Source organism: Sparus aurata, chromosome 24 (assembly GCF_900880675.1).
Source record: "Sparus aurata chromosome 24, fSpaAur1.1, whole genome shotgun sequence".
In the NCBI taxonomy this organism is placed as follows: domain Eukaryota; kingdom Metazoa; phylum Chordata; class Actinopteri; order Spariformes; family Sparidae; genus Sparus; species Sparus aurata.
In genome coordinates this window covers 18,558,503-18,579,530 of record NC_044210.1, presented here as the reverse complement: position 1 = coordinate 18,579,530, position 21,028 = coordinate 18,558,503, and the positions used below count along the sequence as shown (strand labels likewise).

Genomic DNA, 21,028 nt, shown 5'->3' with positions numbered 1-21,028 from the left:
CCTCGTTTTAGGGGGTGCTGCAGCCCCCTCAGCACCTCCAGCTCCCGCATCCAGGCGAACAGCTGCTCTGCAGCCGCGTTTAGTGCGTCAGACAGCGGGAGAGCGGCGGCTCGTCTCGGCCTCCTCCACAGGCTGATTCAGGCAGGAGAAGCTGCCTTCAGTCATCAGTAAGTGGAGCTACACAGTGACAAACACTCTGTGTTCACACACTGACCAACTCACTCCACTTCTACTCTCATTTCACCGAGTCATTAAAGTGTAAAACATTTCAAATGTCGTTAAATTACCTTTAAACGGAGAGAAGTAGCTGCTGTGTCAGAGGATCAGTGAAAGTGAAAGTGAACTTTAAACTTGTCCAATCAGAAGGAAGGAAAACAGACTTCTTTGTGTTTTTGTGTTGAGAAACAAATGATGAAATAAGCCGTCAGTGTTTCACTTCCTGGTTCTGGATCGTCACCAGCAGCTGTTTCTAAACCTCTATATTCCTTTTGTTCAACAGCAGCTTTGTAAACTATTTAAAGCATTTATTTTATCCCTCCATCGCTCAAACTTACAGAAATATAAACTCTTTTCATTCCTACAATATATTTCATGTCTTAACTGTCTAACTCCACTAAAGTCCAACAACGTTGAGGTTCTTGTACTGGAACATTTCCACGTTGTGCTCCTTTAAACTTGCAGTCAGTGACATTATTGAAGAAGGCAGATAAAGATAGAATGTTTTCCTTGTTGTGCAGGGTCAGGGTTGTTACGTGGGGTTCCACTGCGCCCACGCTGCAGGAAACGCCCAGCTGAAGCTGCACGACTGGGGGGTGGACTTCACCTGCTGGTGCTCCTACAAGGTGAGCTGACAGGAAGAGTCCTCCACATGTCATTCATATGAGAGTTCAGGTATACAGTGTGTATATGACTGACCATTGTCTGCTCTCACTGTCTGAACTCAGCTGCTGCAGCTCCACTCTCACTGGGTTTAATGGGGCCATCTTTGCTTCTGCTATCTACTTCTTCCATAGAAATCTGTGCTGCAGGTCCAAACTCTTCCTTCACTGATGTTCTGAAAATAACACCTTTCATACTTTTCACTGGCCGTCACATGAAGTAGTTTGATTTCACAGCTGGATGTTTGTACTGTGTTGACTTCAAGCTTCTCTTTCTTTGTTTGAGCCGCTCACAAACGACTTGTTAAAGTTTGAAACTGTGACGTAATACTCAGATTATATATCCAGACACAGGAACAGGTGACATCACCTACATGCAACAAGTCATGAGGAGTTTTAACCTGCTGACGTCCTGAACTGAATGAAAAACAGACTCAACAGGTTTCACAGCAAGTTAGAAAACCTTCAAGTCAACAAACGGAGGAAGTAAAACCAGCATGTTCAATATTACAGCCAGTGAAGAGGCTCATTTAAATGTTCAATGATGGAAACATTCAGTTTTTATATTTCAACACTTTCACCTGAAAAACATTCAGGACGTGCAATCAAACGGCTCTGAAGGTTATCTAACAGGAATGATGATGCATGATGGGAGTCTGAGTCCAGCCTGTTCTGACCAGGTGAGACACGAGAGATGCATGATGGGAGTCTGAGTCCAGGAGGAGCAGAACAGGAAGTCAGCAGCAGGTTCTACAGCAGTGAAACAGTCAGAACCAGCTGTGACGTCACGTCTCTCCTGTCGTCTGCACAGTAACTGAAGTCGTTAATGAAGAGAGGAAGTATGAAGGAAGAGAAAAGAGGAACATTACATCATCATCACTGATCACTGTTTGTAACCTGGAGAGGAACTGAGTACTTTTACTCAACTACTGTACCTGTGCAGGTGAGTTTGTTCAGTCAGGATTCACATCGTGCAGCTGCTGAGTTTGACCAGCACACACACACACACACACACACACACACACACACACACACACTCCTCCTCACCTGTGGGTGCCTCATACCTGCCCTACAGCTCAGAAGTACCTGATCCAGACTCCTCCTCTTCCTGACTCCTCCCACACAGTCCTGTCTGATGCTTCCTGCCAGTTTCAGTGATTCTTCAGTGTACAGTGGTCCAGCCTTCAGCTCATCATCACCACTTCCTGTCTCCTGTTCCCGTACCTGCCCAGGTGATCCTGATGCTGCCTCCCTTTGCCCTCTCTGTCTCACCTCTCTTGCCACATTTGCTTGGTTTTCCCCCAGACGACACTCTTCACCTGCAGCCTCACTGATGCTCACTTCCATTTCTATCCTTCCTTTCCTTAGCGCCCTCTTTGCTAACTCACCTGCCCTCTCATTATTCCCCCTCAGCCCTCCATGCTGGTTCCACATCAATCTAACCGGACCTCCTCTGTTCACTCTTCTTGTAACTGACTGAAGAACTTCCTATCAAACGTCCTGACGGCTGTTAGAATGAAATGATTTCAAGCTGCCAGAACTGATGAAGACTGTGAGCCCATCAGTACCTTGTTGTGTCTGGACTCTTCCACCATCACAGCAACACTGCAGCATCTCCAGCGTGTCGACCCCCAACATGTTTCATGTTCTTCTGTTTCTCCCAGTTCCCTTTGCTGGTTCAGCCGCCCCAAATCCTGCTACTGCTGTCTCAGGTTCTGTAGCTCCATCTGTATATATCAGCATAGAATCACTGTTACATGATATTCAACAGCACTTACCAAGTTTGTCTGTTGGAGCTTTTCCTTTTCTGTTCAGCAGTCTGTTTGTGGCCACCCAGTCAACCATGGTGGTGATGGTCTGTGGACACACCACTGTGGGGCTTCTCCTCACTGCTAAGACTCCCAGTTCATCTGCCACATCATTCCCCACTCTTCCCATTCTCCCAGCACTCCTGCACAACTTGTTTTGTCGGGTGAGAATCACTGTGTTCCTGCAAATGTGGCCAGTAATTCCCCATCAGCTGCTTCCTCCTCAGCCCCAGTGGCATCTCTCCATCTCTACCTGTACAGCAGCAGGTACTGGAGGTGTTTTAAAGCCCCACTGCAAACTCTCAGTGCCTGAATCACAGCCAGCTTCTTCACATGAGACCTGGCAGCTGATCCAGAGGCAATACTGCCATAATCACACACACATCTAATCACAGCCACAGAGATTCTTTTCAGTGCCGAGCAACCTGTCAGACATCTCAACACCTTGATGACTTTTTTCTTTCATTCTGCCAATATGAGCTGCCCGTGTTAGCCGTGAATCAAACACTGCTCCCAAACTCTTTCTGAGTCATTCCCACACATCCTTAGTTTCATTCCTTCCTCTCTTCTTTTCCTGCTGAAATAAAGTGTCTGGGTTTTCTCCTCAGAGAAGCGGCAGCCCGATCACAACCCCACTCCACCAGCTCATCAACAGCCCCTGGCACTTTGACAATGACATGCGCCACATTCACCCTGGTTCCTCTGCCATCATTCAAACACACCAAATTCATTTCATCCATCAATTCTCCAACTGTTTCCCATCTGTGTGTGTGTCTGAGCCCCCACACTGAACTGTGAGCATTAAAAGCTGCACACCTACTATCTCCTGTCTGTCTTGTCCTGGTATCATCAGTCCATCCAGCTCCAACCTTCTGCATGTGTTCTGATAGTTCATTCTAACCACCTTCTCCCCGCTCTCCCACCCTTCCACCACTCTGTATTCCTGATCATCCCCCTTTTCCAGCAGCTATATGGAATATCTAGCTTGATGAATGTAGCACACCCTCCTCCTCCCCATGACTTCTGTCTCTCCTTATTAGTGTTGTAGTACTCGAGTCCGGTCTTGGACTCGAGACCATTTTTGGCTTACTCGGTCTCGTCTCGGTCTCGAAAGCAAAAATACTCGGTCTTGACTCGGTCTCGTCCTTCATTGGAAGGAGGGGGACTCGTAGTTTTAAAACCGAGACCACGATATCCCATGATGCTACACTGCGCAGCAACGATTTTGAAAGACACTAATACAATGTTTGCCAAACCGTCACACATGCACACACTGCACACACGTTATTCTTCTGGACAGTGAACCTGCAAAGATGAGTAAGCAATTGACGATAAAAAAATTTGGATATCTGAACCACAACACTGTAATAACGGAAAGTTTAAGGAAAAAAGTTCTTTTTTTGGGGGGTAGGGGGATGCTAAAAGGCTCTATACTGTTGTTAATTGTATACTGTTAAAATACAGTATGTTATGAGTAAGATTTTGAAACATTGTAAATTGTGTTATGATGTAACTAATGATATATATAGTCATTAATATGAAATCCACGTTTTTTGCTGTTATTAGTGTCCACATCCAACACCTTCAACTTGAATAAAAATGTTGACATCATGCCATAGGCCTACTAAATTTGACTCCAGCTGAGCTCCTAGTCTTAAAGTATTAAAGTGCTAGACTGCTCCTATAGCTAACAATCCCCACTCTACCATTTGTGAATTTAACGGTCGAATATGATACTTGGGAGATCTTAAACATAGGTAAATCATGAAAACTTGCTCTTTTTGATCGGTCTCGATGCAGTCTCGACTCCTTAAAAAGACTCGGTCTCGACTTGGTCTCAGCTGCATTTAAAAACCTATGGTCTCGGTCTCGACTCGGTCTTGACCCTTTAAAGACTCGGTCTTGACTCGAACTCGACATATGCGGTCTCGTTCCCATCACTACTCCTTATCACTGTATACCATGTACACAAAGTCTACAGCTGCTTTTAAGCAGGTGTGTTGAACACACACTATATCCGCTCTTGCAGCCATTTCCTTGATGACTTGGTTGAATTCCTGGTAAAAAGAATTGCCATCAGTGATATCAACCCTCCCATGATGCTTCCTGGCTGACTGATTTGGAAGCTTCTCCCTCACTTCTTCCCACGTCAGTCCAACTGATCCTGAGTGACTCCCTGCTGCTTTGACACTGAGCTGAACTTGAACATGTTCTGATTGGACCTGTGCTGTACTATTGAGCTCTCCTGCATGAATGTCACTGAGTCCCTTTTGTCCACATGCATCCTGTCAGTGGTCCTTTGTTGTGACTCTTGAACAGCTTCCACAGCTGCTGGCTGCTTTCTATCTCTGTTCTGTGCTCTGGACACACTCACAGCTTCTGCAGACTGCAGTGATTCTTCTTTCCACTCTGACTCTTTGAATCTTGGTTTCCCTTCTCATGAGCTCACAGCCACCATGTGCCACACTATGGGCTCCTCCTCCACAGCTACAGCACACTTCCCATCCTCATGGTCACCCCCACATCCTGCACACCTCCTCTTCTCTTTACACTTCATGGCTGTGTGTGTGTGTGTCCAAACCTTTGACACTTCAAACACCTTCATGGTTTTGGCACAAACACTCTCAGTGGGAAACTCACAAACCCCAGCAGCTCTCTGTTGGACACATTCTCTCCAAAGACTCATCATCACTGTGTCACTTCCTGTTTTCACTCCCTCTTGAACTGTTTTCAGCCTTTGTGCTTCCTTTACCTTTCCACCTTTCCTCCTCTTCTTCAGCTCCTCCATCCCCACACTCATAGGCCCCCGTCATCACTCCTTTACATCCTCCACCATGTTGTGCTCCACCCTCCTGCTGCTGCTGCTGACCACCTTGTTTCTCTTTTAGTTTGAATGCTTTATCACTTTGTTCTTCACTGTTACACCTCACCAATAGATTCCCATCATTTAGCACCTTTGCATATTGGATTTCCTCCATCTTAGCAGCCAGAGCTGTTGGTAACAACAATGGATTTACTGTCTTCATGTTTTCTCCTCCCTTTTCATGAAACCTTATTATAGCAGTAAACTTCTCCTGTCTCACACTTTGCACTTGTTCCCTTCCTCCCTCTCATCGCTCTCATCATCATCCCTTCTTCATCTCTTCTTCCTTTTTGCTGGGCTGCCTGGATTTATCTCCTTGTCTCCTCTCCTCTCCTCCTCATTGTCTTCCTCTCTCCCTTCATCAGAATCCATTCCTCCCCAGCTGCCGATCTCTGATCCATTCACAGAGCAGTCGTGCTCGACCGCCTCACAGAAATCATCTGTTCCATTTGAGTTTGGCGCATGTTCTCGATGGTTTCCTGGTTGGCTGCCAGCTGACGTCTCCACCATCCTCTCCGTCCTCTCCCTCTCTAACAGCTCAGGCTCTCTGAACCAAACACTGGGCGCGTTCAAGTTGACCTCCTGCTGCCTGATCACATCAGCGAGATCTGCTGGCGACAGCAGGGGCGGGGATACAAACGCTGCTATGAAGTCGGACACTCTCTCTTCCCGTAGACGTGACGTGACCTGGCCGAGCTTGCGATGTTTGCCTTCTTCGTCGGCGAAGAAGTGGAGGAAATTGAAATTCCATTAATGTTTGATTACAATCAACAACGACTGCGATCAGTTTTCTTAAGTGATGCTATGGGAACTTTTCTGGCCTTTTTCTCATATTAATCTCCTTCAGAAATTATTCAATCTGAGATGTTCAAAATATTAGTCAACCAAAACATTTGGGCTGAGGGAATAGAGCAGTAGAACTGCTGCTGTGTTGCATGTAGACGACCGGGGTTCAAGACCCGTGTCAAGCCTGTATTTTTGCAGAGGATGTGTTCATCTGATTACTTTTTATGTATATATATATATATATATATATATATATATATATGTATATATATATATATATATATATATATATACATATATATATATATATATATATATATGTACGGACAGTTCATATTTAGAGACAACAGAATGTGACAGCTTTGTCACAATAACAACTTCAAATTTGGATAGTTTGTAATTGCTTCACTTCAGACGGTCACACAGTGGCTCATCAAGAGTAGATGAAGAGCCTAAATGTTGTCTTACTGTAAATGATCATGTTCTGTTTTATTTGTAATGTCACCATTAAATACATTTGAACTTTGTCTATCTGGTACATTATAGTAAGTCTTGCACAATAACAATACAATTACAACAGTTATTCATTATTATGATGACAACTGTGCTTAGGTGCATCATGATTAAATCACAGCTGAGGGGAATTTGCTGACTACATTTAACAAATAAGCATAACTGTAGACACATAAGATGATGCATTTTCTCATAGCAACATTTTTCACAATGAATGAAATACATTTCACTGAATGAATGAAATACAATAATCAGAACAAATGACTCAACGTCTGTGTCACCTCCTTTGAAAAGTTCTGTCATCCAATGAACCGCTGAATGTTTCCGGCCCTGCAGCTTTAACTGGAGCTCATGAAGGTGTGATGTGATGTCAGCCGACACAGCAACCGTCTCCATGTTGTGAATGAAAGAGGTGAAACCTTTTAGAACCTGGTGAGCATCATCCCAGATGGTCTAGTAGACCATCTGGGATGATGCTCACCTGGTTCCAAAAGGTTTCACCTCTTTCATTCTTCCATCCTGAGTATTTTCAAAGTAAAACTCATCAAACTGCTTTAACGTGTCACATCTGTTGTCAGTGGAAACACTTTGTAATAAAACATCCTGTTTTTACATCCATCTGTTTATTATGTCACCATGGAAACCATCAGACGAGTTTATGAACACCATCACAGGTTTTTTTCTTTTTCTCATCATTATAAAAACACATAAAACAAGCAGAAACATCAACATGTGAGTGACACACATCTTGTTAAATAAAGCTTCAGAGACGTTTGATTTTATGTCCTGAATGTTTTTCAGCTCAAAGTGTTGAAATATAAAAACTGAAGTGGTATGGAAAGTATGACACGTGTGTTATTTTCAGAACATCAGTAAAGGACAGAGTAAAATAAGATATTTAGATGTTCTGTAGATACGGGTCGCTCCACACCGACTGACCCAGGACCTGCCAGCTCATGTCACACATTCTTTTTAAAGACATTTGTGTTGAAACTTTGCTTCAATTCATGACAACTTGTAAAATCCAAATACTTGTTTTGTCCTGAAATTGAGTTTAAAGAGTCAAAGTTCAAAAATCCACAAGTTAAAAAGTATTTGGAGTTCAGCTGCACGATCACATTCAGTTCATTTAAGTTTCTACATGAAGTGTTTTGGAGAAGCGGTAAAGTTCTGGATTGTGGGTGAGTTGGCTGGTTGGAACGACCCATAATCACTACATGACTTATTGATTCACACACATATTGAAGCATTGAACATATTTGGTGAGAACTTAAAGTGTTTAACAAAAGAAATGAAGAGAAAATGAATGATTAAATCTGAGTGTTAACATAAAACATGAAACAAGTCAGAGTGTTTCAGGTGGAGTGTCGAGTACATTTGATCAGATTTTACTGTCCATTTACAACTTTGTTCACAATGATTCTTTACAATTAAAGCTGCAGACGAGTCAATGTTTTCTCTTTCTTACATTTCACTAATAGTTGTGGATTTTATTGGAACAAGAGCCAGAATTCAAAACAACACATGACAGAAAGTACAAGTCAACGCAATTTAATCCACAATTTAATGGAAGAAGTTTCAAATGTAAATGAAGAATCTTTTCAATCAGTTTGAATCATTTTGTACAAAGTTGACTGATGAATTTATTCCAAGAAGCTGAAAGATTGATGTGACTGTGATCCTGTACAGACTCAACTGTTCAGCACTGACAATGTTTCTGTGACAGGAGGAGACTCTGCACACTAAACACCACACAGACGCACTGAGGAACCAGAACTGGACCAGTAGAGTCCAAATCCAGGATAAAGAGGTTCAGTGAATGTGGTGTTGAAGGTGTGGAGGTGGATCAGTGAGTCAGAGGAGACTCTGTAGAAGGACAGAGTGCCAGCAGGACAGTCCACATACACTGCTACTCTACCAGAGGAGGAGGAGGAGGAGGAGGAGGAGGAGGAGGAGGAGGAGGAGGAGAAGGAGGAGGAGGAGGAGATGTCTGTTAGTCTCTTATTGTGCCTGACAGAGTAACGACCACTATCAGAGCATCTCAGACGCCAGGACTGATCATTCCATCCGAACACACAGTCATCTTTGCCTCCTCTCCTTCTGATTCTTCTGTAACTCACTGATATAGAAACTCTTCCTCTCCACTCGACCTCCCAGTAACAGCGACCAGTCAGACCAGTTCTACACAGCAGCTGAGGATACCTGTCAAATCTCTCTGGATGATCAGGATATGACTGAACCTCCTCCCACACATATGTCATCTTCCTGTTGTTGTCAGACAGTTTGATGTATCTGTGGACTGTGTTTGTGTCGACTGTGAGCTCACAGGAATCTGATGGAGAGAAAAAGACACAACACAGCTGCAGTTATTAATGTGTCATCAGTGTGATGATGACATCACAGATGTGAATGAGTGATGTCACAGTGTTTTGATGAATGACAGTAAAAAGACACTCACACTTCTTCAGACCTGGTGTCAACCATCGGACTCCAGCAGGCTCCACCCTGAAAGGAGGAGGGGGGTCAGAGCAGCACATCCTCTTTCAGCATGCAAACATGGACATGACATGACTCTCATACACAGAAACACAATCTGTCCATCAGGCTGCTTCTCCCTGTTCTCCCTGAACCTCTTCACCTCTGCCACTCTCCTCACACACTGAGAGTGAGCCACAGGATGTTGGTGTGTGTGAAAGAGGACCACAACATCTGAGAACACACACAAACCTCCTGTTGGATTCATCACTTCATCTTTATTTTATTGGATGTTGTTGCCGTTTCCTGTGGGCGACCGTACACTTGCTGTTTGATCCAATGTCAACTTGTGCTCATGTTTCTATATTATAGGACTTTTGGATTTGGACGTCAGAACTTTTGAGGTCCGATTCCTGTTTGAAGCTTGGAGGGCTTTTCTGAATCTCAGCTGCACAGTCTGCTTTTTGTTCTTGCTGTGTTTCTGCTGCTTTGTTTCACTGTGCAAAGAAACAAATACAATTTATACGTAATAAATCAATCAGAAAACATTGGACGTTGGTTCCCGACCTCTGCCACAGAACCAAGTGACAGAGACTCCCAGATTGTTTCCCTCCAGAACCTCACAAGTGTCACTGAAGCTGTTTGTGATAAAAACAGTTTCATGGTTTCATGTGTTGTCATGTTCATGTGACTATAGTTTGGTGCTGGATTGATATCTGATGTATATTACAGCAGTGATGGTTACTGTGAGGAGAACTTCATGTCATGTTTGCTGCCATGAACAGCAGAAACAATGACAGAAAATGTTGACATATTGGATCACCTGACTGAGTTGATCTACTTTAGAAATGTCTTGAGTTGTGTCCATTATTAAAGAATACAGTTCTGCTTCATAGATTTCTTTCACTATTTCGTCTTGAATCAATTTGTTTAGAATTTCTGGGCTTCAGTATTTCATTTTACTTTTACTAGTTATTAACCTCTGTAATACAGGGTCATACCGACCAAGAAGTTCTATAACGGACTAAAAGTTTCTGTTGTTTTTTCTCCAAATCTCTCACGATTTGCACAGAAAGCGGAGTTACATGATGCAAGTGTCAAGGTAAGGGCAACAATTCTTGTCAATACCTCTGACCAAAAGCTGACTTCATTTTTTATAATCGGAGGAAATTTGCTCATCGATTGTAAGATTTTACTGCCACATATCATACGTTACACAAGCTGCCATGTGAGAACGGGCATGCTCTTGTTCTTTGAGCTTTCTGGATAGTCCTTGCCAGTCATTAATTCAGTTGTCCAGGCCAAATTACGACACACTGATTTCCTCTCACCAAAAAGCCAACAGGGCTCACAATAGACACGATCAATTTATGGGGAGTAACACAACCATTTGTGTGGTATCTTTGTACCTTTCTCTGATATTCTGTTGTAATACTGTTGAAAAACACCTCCCTTTTGTATCTCTAGGATGCGGACCTTCAAATCTGCATGTTCCCTGCCTCAAAATTAACGTATTCACATTTGCATCTGTAATATCTACAGGGAAATAAGCCTTGTCACTGGGGTAAGACATGTCAGTTTTAAGAGCTGATTCTGGGCTAATTTGAAAAGCAGAGCTATCTCAGGCCATCTCATTGCTGCTCTCCAAAGATTGTTTTGCAATCAGACTGCCTTGTTTCATCCCCGTCAACCTTCTACGTTTTCCTACGTAAGACACATATGAACTTTGATTGCTTTTCCATGAAGTCATAATCATAAATTCTCATCCTTGAGCCACAGAACTCTACTGCACTCGGTTATCGTCGCGTCAGGAAGGAAGTAAGCTGTTGGATGACAACAGAGAGCTGTGCTCCTTTCATAATAAAAATCCATCTAAACTAGTGGAGTTTTGATGCCCTGACGTATGTGCTGAGACCCTATTTGTACTGTTGCTGAAGTTTGGTGCTGTTCTGAGCATTATTTGTGGCTTTTTGACTGCAGTTTCTTGTTGGAGGTGTATACTGCAGTATATTGTTATCGTGCAGTCTTTTTCTGAGGTTGCTAAAACTACGTAAATTAGCGGTCTGCTAAATTGATCACTCGAGGGGGAGTCTCAGTCGGTGCCACGGTGTGTTAGACCGTGGATTAAATTTACACCAGAATATCCCTTTAATATCATAACACACACTGCATGAAAAGTGGGATTTTCATCAGTATGCGGCACTGTAGACTGACGTGGGATTTCAGGTTTGCGGCTGCACACGGCAATTTGCAGGCAACACTGAAAACTGATGTAAATTGTTGGAAATTGACGTGGGCCTTGCTTGGCAGTTGTCCCCCAATGACCCCCCTCCCCCTGATTCTAACGGAGGCTTTAACATGTAAATGAAAATGCTGTGAGCTATACAAATGCCAATCAGGGTAGCGGGGGTAGTTTTGCCCCAGATGACCTTTTTCTAAAAGGTGTTAACTTCATTTTAAGAAAATCTCTGGTATAAATAGATGAGGCTCAATATAGCCTAATTATAAACCCTTATATTTGAGCTTGAATGGATTTATTTAATGAAAGTATGCTAGATTAATTACTGTGCCAGTGTTATGTAAAAAAGATTATTTATTCTTTTCTCTCTCTCTCTCTCTCTCTCTCTCTCTCTCTCTCTCTCCTGGGAACAAGTTAAAGATAAAACTCCAGTTGTTAAGAAGTTAAAATTTGCATGAAATATTTTGAGATAACCAAGATATTAAAATGTAAAATAAAAAAAAAGTATTTCTATAATTTCATGGGTTCTGAATGTTTTAATAGCTGTTGAAAAGTAATTCTTATTGCGTGTGAGAATTCATGACCTGTAAGAGTTTTTACACTTCTGGGTAGACCGGAGCGTGAGTGACGAGGACGAAGGAGCGGAGAGTTAATGGCGTCGAGCAGCTGACAGTGGACTGTGTGTGTCGTCAGTGTCGTGTTTTATCACTAACAGACTGTGAACTGTTATCGGATGACGTGCTGTGAGTGTGCGAGTTGGACTCTCCATTGCAGTCGAAGTGTTTGTGTTTTAACGGACACGAAGCAATTTCGGCTAAGCTAGCTAGCAGGAGCTAGGCTAGTGGCCCGACCATTGTTGAGAGGACGTCTGCGCGGACGGGAGAAGCTTTGCTGGGTCCCCACGAAGAATGTCGCCGACGGACGGAGCTTCGCTGCCGCAGAGGGACACGGAGGTTTATCGCTGTGAGCATTTTGTTTTCACAGACTAACCTCGCCTCATAACAAGGCCGCGACCTCCTGTTAGCTCGGAGCCACGTCTGCAAGTCCAGATTTACACGATGCCGATAATGACACCATTGTGTGTAAGTAACTGTTACTGTTTTCTCCCACACTTAATTTTACTGTGACTTACGTTTCTTTATTCATACCAGTCTTTTTAATTGTTTTCCAGCTGCCTGTAAGACATTACGAGGCAGTACGCAGGACAACAAACAAACAGATCTTGCATCGCAGGCAGAGGCTGTGAGGAGTTCAGCTCGGAGTCGATCAAGGACAAAGAGGGTAAGATTTAATAGATTAGATCCGTTTTTGGTCAATGTGACTATTATTCTATTAAATAATAGATATGTTGTATCCATACGCAGTGCATCGCGCAGTACTGATCGTCTTTATTGATTGTTTTTACAGCTGCTGGAAGCAAGCCCGAGTGCTACCTGAGGATGAGGTGGACCTTTGGAAGGTCCTGGCAAATGTTCCTTTCCTCAGTAAATTCATTCATGTCATTGATGATACCATAAATATAAATGAATGAATAAATCATATAAATATAAATATATAAACATAATATTCCGTATTGACCCGAATATAGGACGACCCTGATTATAAGACGACCCCTCTTTTCTCGACTTATCTTCAGAAAAAGACTCTGATAACCAAAATTCGTCTCTCAGTAACAAACTCACATACCCTCCTGTCAGTCTCTTGGAAGCGGCCGCTTAGAGGACCACGATAAGCTTTTCTCTTACTGTTAGCGTTTTCAGACGATCTTTTTGGACCCGCCATCTTCGGACGTTACACTCCATAACTCCATATTTCTTGGCTGGCTGACAGTTGTTTGGCGCCTCCGCTGCATTGATCACCATTATCTTAAAATCAGCATCATAGCTCCGCCTCAGATGTTTGTTAACTTGCCCCACTTTTGATCCACTTTGCTCTGTAAAATCACCGCGTCTCTCCATTTTTCATCTACTGTCACTTCTTCTCCACTGTGATTGACAGATAACCGCAGCCACAGTGTCAGTGACGTCTCTACAATAAGCTGGCGCCCTCTGCCGTTGAGGTCATGTAGCGAGCCGGACAACTATCAGCATGTGTCAACCGTTAGACCCCGATTATAAGACGACCCCACTTTTTCCACATAATTTACATCGAAAAAAACCTCGTCCTATATTCGGGTCAATACGGTATGTATATTCCCACCGGGGTTTACATTTATAATGACCCAGGGTGACCAATCACGAGTGATTTTGCTTGTTTATGAGTAGTGGTTTCATCCAATACTGAGTGAGGATACTGAAGCCAGCCCACACATTCTCTGGCCAGGCGTGGTTTCGCTGCTATTCATATGCAAATTGGAGCCATTTGCACCTCCGGGAGCTCCACTGACGTCATGGTTCGTTTCCATCAATTTTCGGCACAGACAAACGCCACGTTCACAGCCTGTAAATTGTCGTTAACTGCCGAAAATTAGGAGATTTCCGGGCGTTTACGGGGCCGAAAATCCCACTTTTCATGCAGTGACAGCAGTGACGTGGTGGAAACAAGATTTCATGTTAATGTTCTGACTACCCTCTTTAATCACTGTGGACTGTGAAGTTTTTTAGATGAGCGGTTCATCAAGCAGCAAAACCAGAGGCCAAGAAATCAGACAGGCACATTTTGAACAGGCACTAAACTAGTCTGAAGAAAGAGGTGTAACTTCAGTGTTTGTGCCAAAATTCTCCTGGTCGCTGATCTTCATCTCTTCTTCTTATCTTCCTCTCTTCACTTGTATCTATTGGCTTAGTGCCATGCTGCCTTTCTCCTGAACTGTACTGAACATCTGGAGGTGGAGTAAACGAAGCAGACCTCCCGACACTGAACCATCTAAATCCAGATACAGAGTCTCACACTGATTGTCTGTGGCTGCAGCAGGACTCATCATACCTGAGAGTGTCCAGTCTCCAGCCTGGATCCTCCAGTCGAGCAGACAGCTGCTTCACTCCTGAGTCTCCTGGATGATTGTAGCTCAGATCCAGCTCTCTCAGATGGGAGGGGTTGGAGTCCAGAGTTGAGGCTAGAGAAATGCAGCCTTTCTCTGTGATCAGACAGCCTGACAACCTGCAGACACACAAAACAACACACATCACAGATCAGCTGAGGGCCCTGATAATTCAGTACACATCTGTGTTTAAGGGTTTAACGTTTATTATATTCATCATTTTAGTTTTCACTAATGTACTAATCAGCACTAAACACAGAGTATAACTGAAGCTGATGGAAATGCCATTTGTTTTGCAAATATTTGGTCATGAACCAAGATATTGTGCGGAATAAAATGATGAGCTGATGATGGAGCTAGAAGAAAAGTCAGAGGATCACCAAAGTAATGACAATTCCTCTGAGGGGAGCATAAATGTCTGAACCAAACCTCATGACGATCCATCCAGTGGTTGTTGAGATTAGTAAATCAGGACCAAAGTGCAGAATAGACTGACAGACCTGCATTGTATATGAAATGCATTCATGCTTCCATCAAGATGAGATGTAATTATTTTGGTGATCTTCTGACATATGATATATATTTTTTCATTTATTTTTTTACCCTATCTGGTTTAGACCTGCTCCAATTGTACAGTTACATGAAATAATGAAAAATAATGATGAATCCTGACCTGAGAGTTTCAAGGACACAGTGAGGACTCTTCAGTTCAGCAGAAAGTCGCTCCACTCCTGAGTCCTGCAGGTTGTTGTTACTCAGGTCCAGCTCTCCCAGATGGGAGGTGTTGGAGTCCAGAGCTGAGGCCAGAGAAGTACAGCCTTCCTCTGTGATCAGACAACCTGACAGCCTGCAGACACACAAAACAACACACATCAGCTGAGGGTCTTGATGACTCAGTGCACATCTGTGTTCAAGGGTTTAACGTTTATGATATTCATCTTCTTATTTTTCACTAATTAATTAATTAGCAGTAATGCAGAGTATAACTTAAGTTGATAGAAATGCCATTAGTTTTGCAGATATTTGTTCATGAACTGACATATTTTACAGATTAAAATAATGAACTGATGATGGAGCTAGAAGAAAAGTCAGAGGATCACCTAAGTAATGACAGTTCATCCTGAGGGGAGCATGAATGTCTGAACCAAACCTCATGACAATCCATCCAGTGGTTGTTGAGATTAGTAAATCGGGACCAAAGTGCAGAATAGACTGATGGACCCACATTGTATATGAAATGCATTCATGCTTCCATCAGGATGAGATGTAATTATTTTGGTGATCTTCTGACATATGAAATATATTTTTTCATTTATTGTTTTACCCTGTCTGGTTTAGACCTGCTCCAATTGTACAGTTACATGAAATAATGAAATAATGAATCCTGACCTGAGAGTTTCAAGGACACAGTGCTGACTCTTCAATTCAGCAGACAGTCGCTTCACTCCTGAATCCTGCAGATAGTTGTTACTCAAGTCCAGCTCTCTCAGATGGGAGGGGTTGGAGTCCAATGCTGAGGCCAGAGAAGTACAGCCTTCCTCTGTGATCAGACAGCCTGACAGCCTGCAGACACACAAAACAACACACATCACAGATCAGCTGAGGGTCCTCATGACTCAGTGCACATCTATCTAAGGGTTTAACGTTTATTAAATACATCATCTTAGTTTTCACTAATTACTTAATCAGCACAAATACAGAGTGTAAATGAAGATGATGGAAATGCCATTAGTTTTGCTAATGTTTGGTCATGAACCAACATGTTGTACAGATTAAAATGATGAGCTGATGATGGAGTTAGAAGAAAAGTCAGAGGATCCCCAAAGTATTTACAGTTCATCCTGAGGGGAGCATGAATGTCTGAACCAAACCTCATGACAATCCATCCAGTGGTTGTTGAGATTAGTAAATCGGAACCAAAGAGCAGAATAGAATGACGGAGCCACATTTTATATAAAATGCATTCACGCTTCCATTAGGATGAGATGTAATTATTTTGGTGATCTTCTGACATATGATATATATTTTTTCATTTATTTTTTTTACCCTATCTCGTTTAGACCTGCTCCAATTGTACAGTTACAAGAAACAATGAAATAAAATAATGAATCCTGACCTGAGAGTTTCAATGGCACAGTGTGGACTCTTCAGTTCAGCACAAAGTCGCTTCACTCCTGAATCCTGCAGGTTGTTGTTACTCAGGTCCAGCTCTCTCAGAAGGGAGGGGTTGGAGTCCAGAGCTGAGGCCAGAGAAGTACAGCCTTCCTCTGTGATCAGACAGCCTGACAGCCTGCAGACACACAAAACAACACAGATCAGCTGAAGGTCCTCATGACTCAGTGCACATCTGTGTTTAAGGGTTTAATGTTTATTATATTGATCATCTTAGTTTTCACTTATGTACTAATCAGCACTAAATACAGAGTATTACTGAAGCTGATGAAAATGCCATTAGTTTTGCAAATATTTGTTCATGAACTGACATACTGTACAGATTAAAAAGATGAACTAATGATGAAGCTAGAAGTCAGAGGATCACAAAAGTATTTACAGTTCATCCTGAGAGGAGCATGAATGTCTGAACCAAACCTCATGACAATCCATCCAGTAGTTGTTGAGATCAGTAAATTGGGACCATGAGCAGAATAGACTGACGGACCCACATTTTATATAAAATGCAGTCATGCTTCCATCAGGATGAGATGTAATTATTTTGGTGATCTTCTGACATACAGTATGAGATATATGTTTTTTTTACCCTGTCTGGTTTAGACCTGCTCCAATTGTACAGTTACAAGAAACAATGAAATAAAATGATGAATCCTGACCTGAGAGTTTCAAGTGCACAGTGTGGACTCTTCAGTTCAGCTGAAAGTCGCTCCACTCCTGAATCCTGCAGGATGTTGTTACTCAGGTCCAGCTCTCTCAGATGGGAGGGGTTGGAGTCCAGAGCTGAGGCCAGAGAAGTACAGCCTTCCTCTGTGATGAGACAGCCTGACAGCCTGCAGACACACAAAACAACACACATCAGCTGAGGGTCCTGATAATTCAGTGCACATCTGTGCGCAAGGGTTTAATGTTTATTACATTGATCATCTTAGTTTTCACAAATTATTTAATCAGCACAAATACAGAGTATAACTGAAGCTGATGGGAATGCCATTAGTTTTTCAAATGTTTGGTCATGAACCAAGATATCGTACAGATTAAAATAATTAACTGATGATGGAGTTAGAAGAAAAGTCAGAGGATCCCCAAAGTATTTACAGTTCATCCTGAGGGGAGCATGAATGGCAAAATCCACATGACAACCTATCCAATGGTTGGTGAAATATGTAAGTCAGGATTAAAGTGCAGAATAGACTGACTGACCCAAATTCTAAATATATATATATATATACATATATATATATATATATATATATATATATATATATATATATAGATAGATAGATAGATAGATAGATAGATAGATAGATAGATTAGTGGTGTCCTTAGTTTTGTATTGTTATTTTGATTAGTGAAGGATCTGTTAAGTTGTCAGACTGTGAACATCACACTCCTGTCCACACAGATGTCATCTCACCTCTGTTGGAGGATCAGAGGCGGAATGAAAGCGTCCTTCCATTCTCCTCCGTCGCCCGTGATCCTCTGACATAAAATGTATATATTTTTTACCATGTTGGGTCAAGACCAGCTCCAATTGTACATGAGTACTTCTTAGATGAAATAATGAAATAAAAAATGAATCCTGACCTGAGAGTTTCAAGGACACAGTGTGGACTCTTCAGTTCAGCAGAAAGTAGCTTCACTCCTGAATCCTGCAGGTTGTTGTTACTCAAGTCCAGCTCTCTCAGACTAGAGGACTGGGAGCTGAGAAGTGAGGACAGAGCTTCACAGCTTCTCTCTGAGAGGTTACAGCCACTCAATCTGGAGAAAGAATAATGAGCAGAAAGAGAAAATAATATTTCTATTTGTGTCAAAAACAGCACATTTTACTGCATTCTGAAGAAACTTCTCCACACTTACAGAGCTTTGCTGGAGGCTTTGACCACTGGCAGCAGCCTCCGAAGAGCCTCCTCTGAAGCAGAGTATTTCTTCAGGTCAAACACATCCAGATCTTTTTCTGATGACAGTAAGATGAAGACCAGAGCTGACCACTGAGCAGGAGACAGTTTATCTGCGGAGGGACGTCCTGAACTCAAGTACTGTTGGATCTCCTCCAGTAGAGAATGATCGTTCAGTTCATTCAGACAGTGCAACAGATTGATGCTTCTCTCTGCAGACAAAGTGTCTTCAAACTTCTTCTTGATGTACTGGACTGTTTCCTGATTTGTCTGTGAGATACTTGCTGTCTGTGTCTGCAGACCTTGCAGGAGAGTCTGATTGGTCTGCAGTGAAAGACCGAGGAGGAAGCGGAGGAACAAGTCCAGGTGTCCATTTGGACTCTGTATGGCCTCGTCCACAGCAGTCTGGAGGTACTGTGTCAATGCAACTTTGTTATTTCTTGCTTCAGACTTCTGGGAGTTCATGAGATGTGTTGGTCTAGGTTTGTCTCTTAATAGTTTAGACCAACAGGATGTTGACTGCTCTTCTTCTAGGTAGAGACGTGTCTCTGCAGATTGATGGTCTGCTGTTTGTTCTTCTGCCAGCAGATTGACTCCAGAGTTGATGAACGTCAGATGGACATGAAGAGCAGCCAGAAACTCCTGAACACTCAGATGGATGAAGCAGAACATCTGCTCCTGGTACAGTCCACTCTCCTCTTTAAAGATCTGTGTGAACACTCCTGAGTACACTGAGGCTGCTCTGATATCGATGCCACACTCTGTCAGGTCTGATTCATAGAAGATCAAGTTTCCTTTCTGCAGCTGCTCAAAAGCCAGTTTTCCCAGAGACTCAATGATCTTCCTGCTCTCTGGAGTCCAGTGTGGATCTCTCTCAGCTCCTCCATCATACTTGATCTTCTTCACTTTGGACTGAACCAGCAGGAAGTGGATGTACATCTCAGTCAGGGTCTTGGGCAGCTCTCCTCCCTCTCTGGTCTTCAACTTATCCTCCAGAACTGTAGCAGTGATCCAGCAGAAGACTGGGATGTGGCACATGATCTGGAGGCTTTTTGACGTCTTGATGTGGGAGATGATTCTGCTGGCCTGCTCCTCATTACTGAATCTCTTTCTGAAGTACTCCTCCTTCTGTGGGTCAGTGAACCCTCTGACCTCTGTCACCATGTCAACACACTCAGGAGGGATCTGATTGGCTGCTGCAGGTCGTGTGGTTATCCAGAGGCGAGCAGATGGAAGCAGTTTCCCCCTGATGAGGTTTGTCAACAGCACATCCACTGAGGTGGACTCTGTAACATCAGTCAGGATCTCAGTGTTGTGGAAGTCCAGAGGAAGTCGACACTCATCCAGACCGTCAAAGATGAACACAACCTGGAACTCTTCAAAGCTGCAGATTTCTTTGGTTTCAGTGAAGAAGTGATGAACAAGTTCCACCAAGCTGAACTTTTTCTCTTTCAGCACATTCAGCTCTCTGAAAGTGAATGGAAATGTGAACTGTATGTCCTGGTTGGCTTTGTCTTCAGCCCAGTCCAAAGTGAACTTCTGTGTTAAGACTGTTTTCCCGATGCCAGCCACTCCCTTTGTCATCACTCTTCTGATTGGTTCATCTCTTCCAGGTGAGGCTTTAAAGATGTCTTCTTGTCTGATTGTTGTTTCTGGTCTGTGTGGTTTCCTGGATGCTGTTTCAATCTGTCTGACCTCATGTTCATCATTGACCTCTGCAGTCCCTCCCTCTGTGATGTAGAGCTCTGTGTAGATCTGATTCAGAAGGGTTGGGTTTCCTGCTTTAGCGATCCCCTCAAACACACACTGGAACTTCTTCTGAAGGTTAGATTTAAGTATACGCTGAGAAACTGCAGCAAGATGTTCTAAATAAACACACAACAATGAAGGTCATTAAGTTACTTATGAAGAAAATATGGCAATTTCCTTCCCCTAAAGTAACACATATATACATTTTTTCCAAGTTTTTCCTCCATCTGTTGAGACATTACAAATTGTTTCATTGCTCCATCATGTTAAATCTTTAGAGAAATCCTCTTACTGCTCTGCAGACAGTCAGCCAGCTCCTCCTGCTTCATTCTCCTCAGGAAGTGAAGTGTGATCTTCAGAAATGCCTCTCTGCTGCTCCTCCTCTGCTCTTCATCATCACCATCCAACACCTCCTCATCCTCCCTCTGACTCTCTGAGCATTCTGGATAATCTGAACTCAGAACCTTCTGGACCTTCTTCAGCTCGTTCTTCACAAAAGTCACAATGTTCTCCTCCAGCAGCTGAAACAGAATATTATGTGAATGACAGCATTTAACATCATGGAGCCAAACATCAGATCCATGTTGGACAGATTCACCACTGGTCTGTAAAGTGCAGCATGGAGATTATTGTGAACAGACTGGATGTAAAAGTAGTTGTTGTTCATGTA

The 21,028-nt window shown here is 42.9% G+C and overlaps 1 protein-coding gene across 1 annotated transcript; it reads right to left on the bottom strand.

The window, feature by feature from the left end:
- Positions 1-8,605: 8,605 nt before the first annotated feature.
- Positions 8,606-20,941, bottom strand: LOC115576523 (NACHT, LRR and PYD domains-containing protein 12-like; the record flags this gene model as incomplete). The annotated part of the gene is made up of 8 exons (XM_030409055.1): positions 20,906-20,941; positions 18,572-19,737; positions 18,299-18,472; positions 16,659-16,832; positions 15,932-16,105; positions 15,216-15,389; positions 14,493-14,661; positions 8,606-9,163 (listed from the first exon to the last, which is right to left on the bottom strand). Coding segments are annotated over exons 1-8 (2,625 nt in total), but the record flags the coding sequence as incomplete, so codon positions are not given.
- Positions 20,942-21,028: the final 87 nt, after the last annotated feature.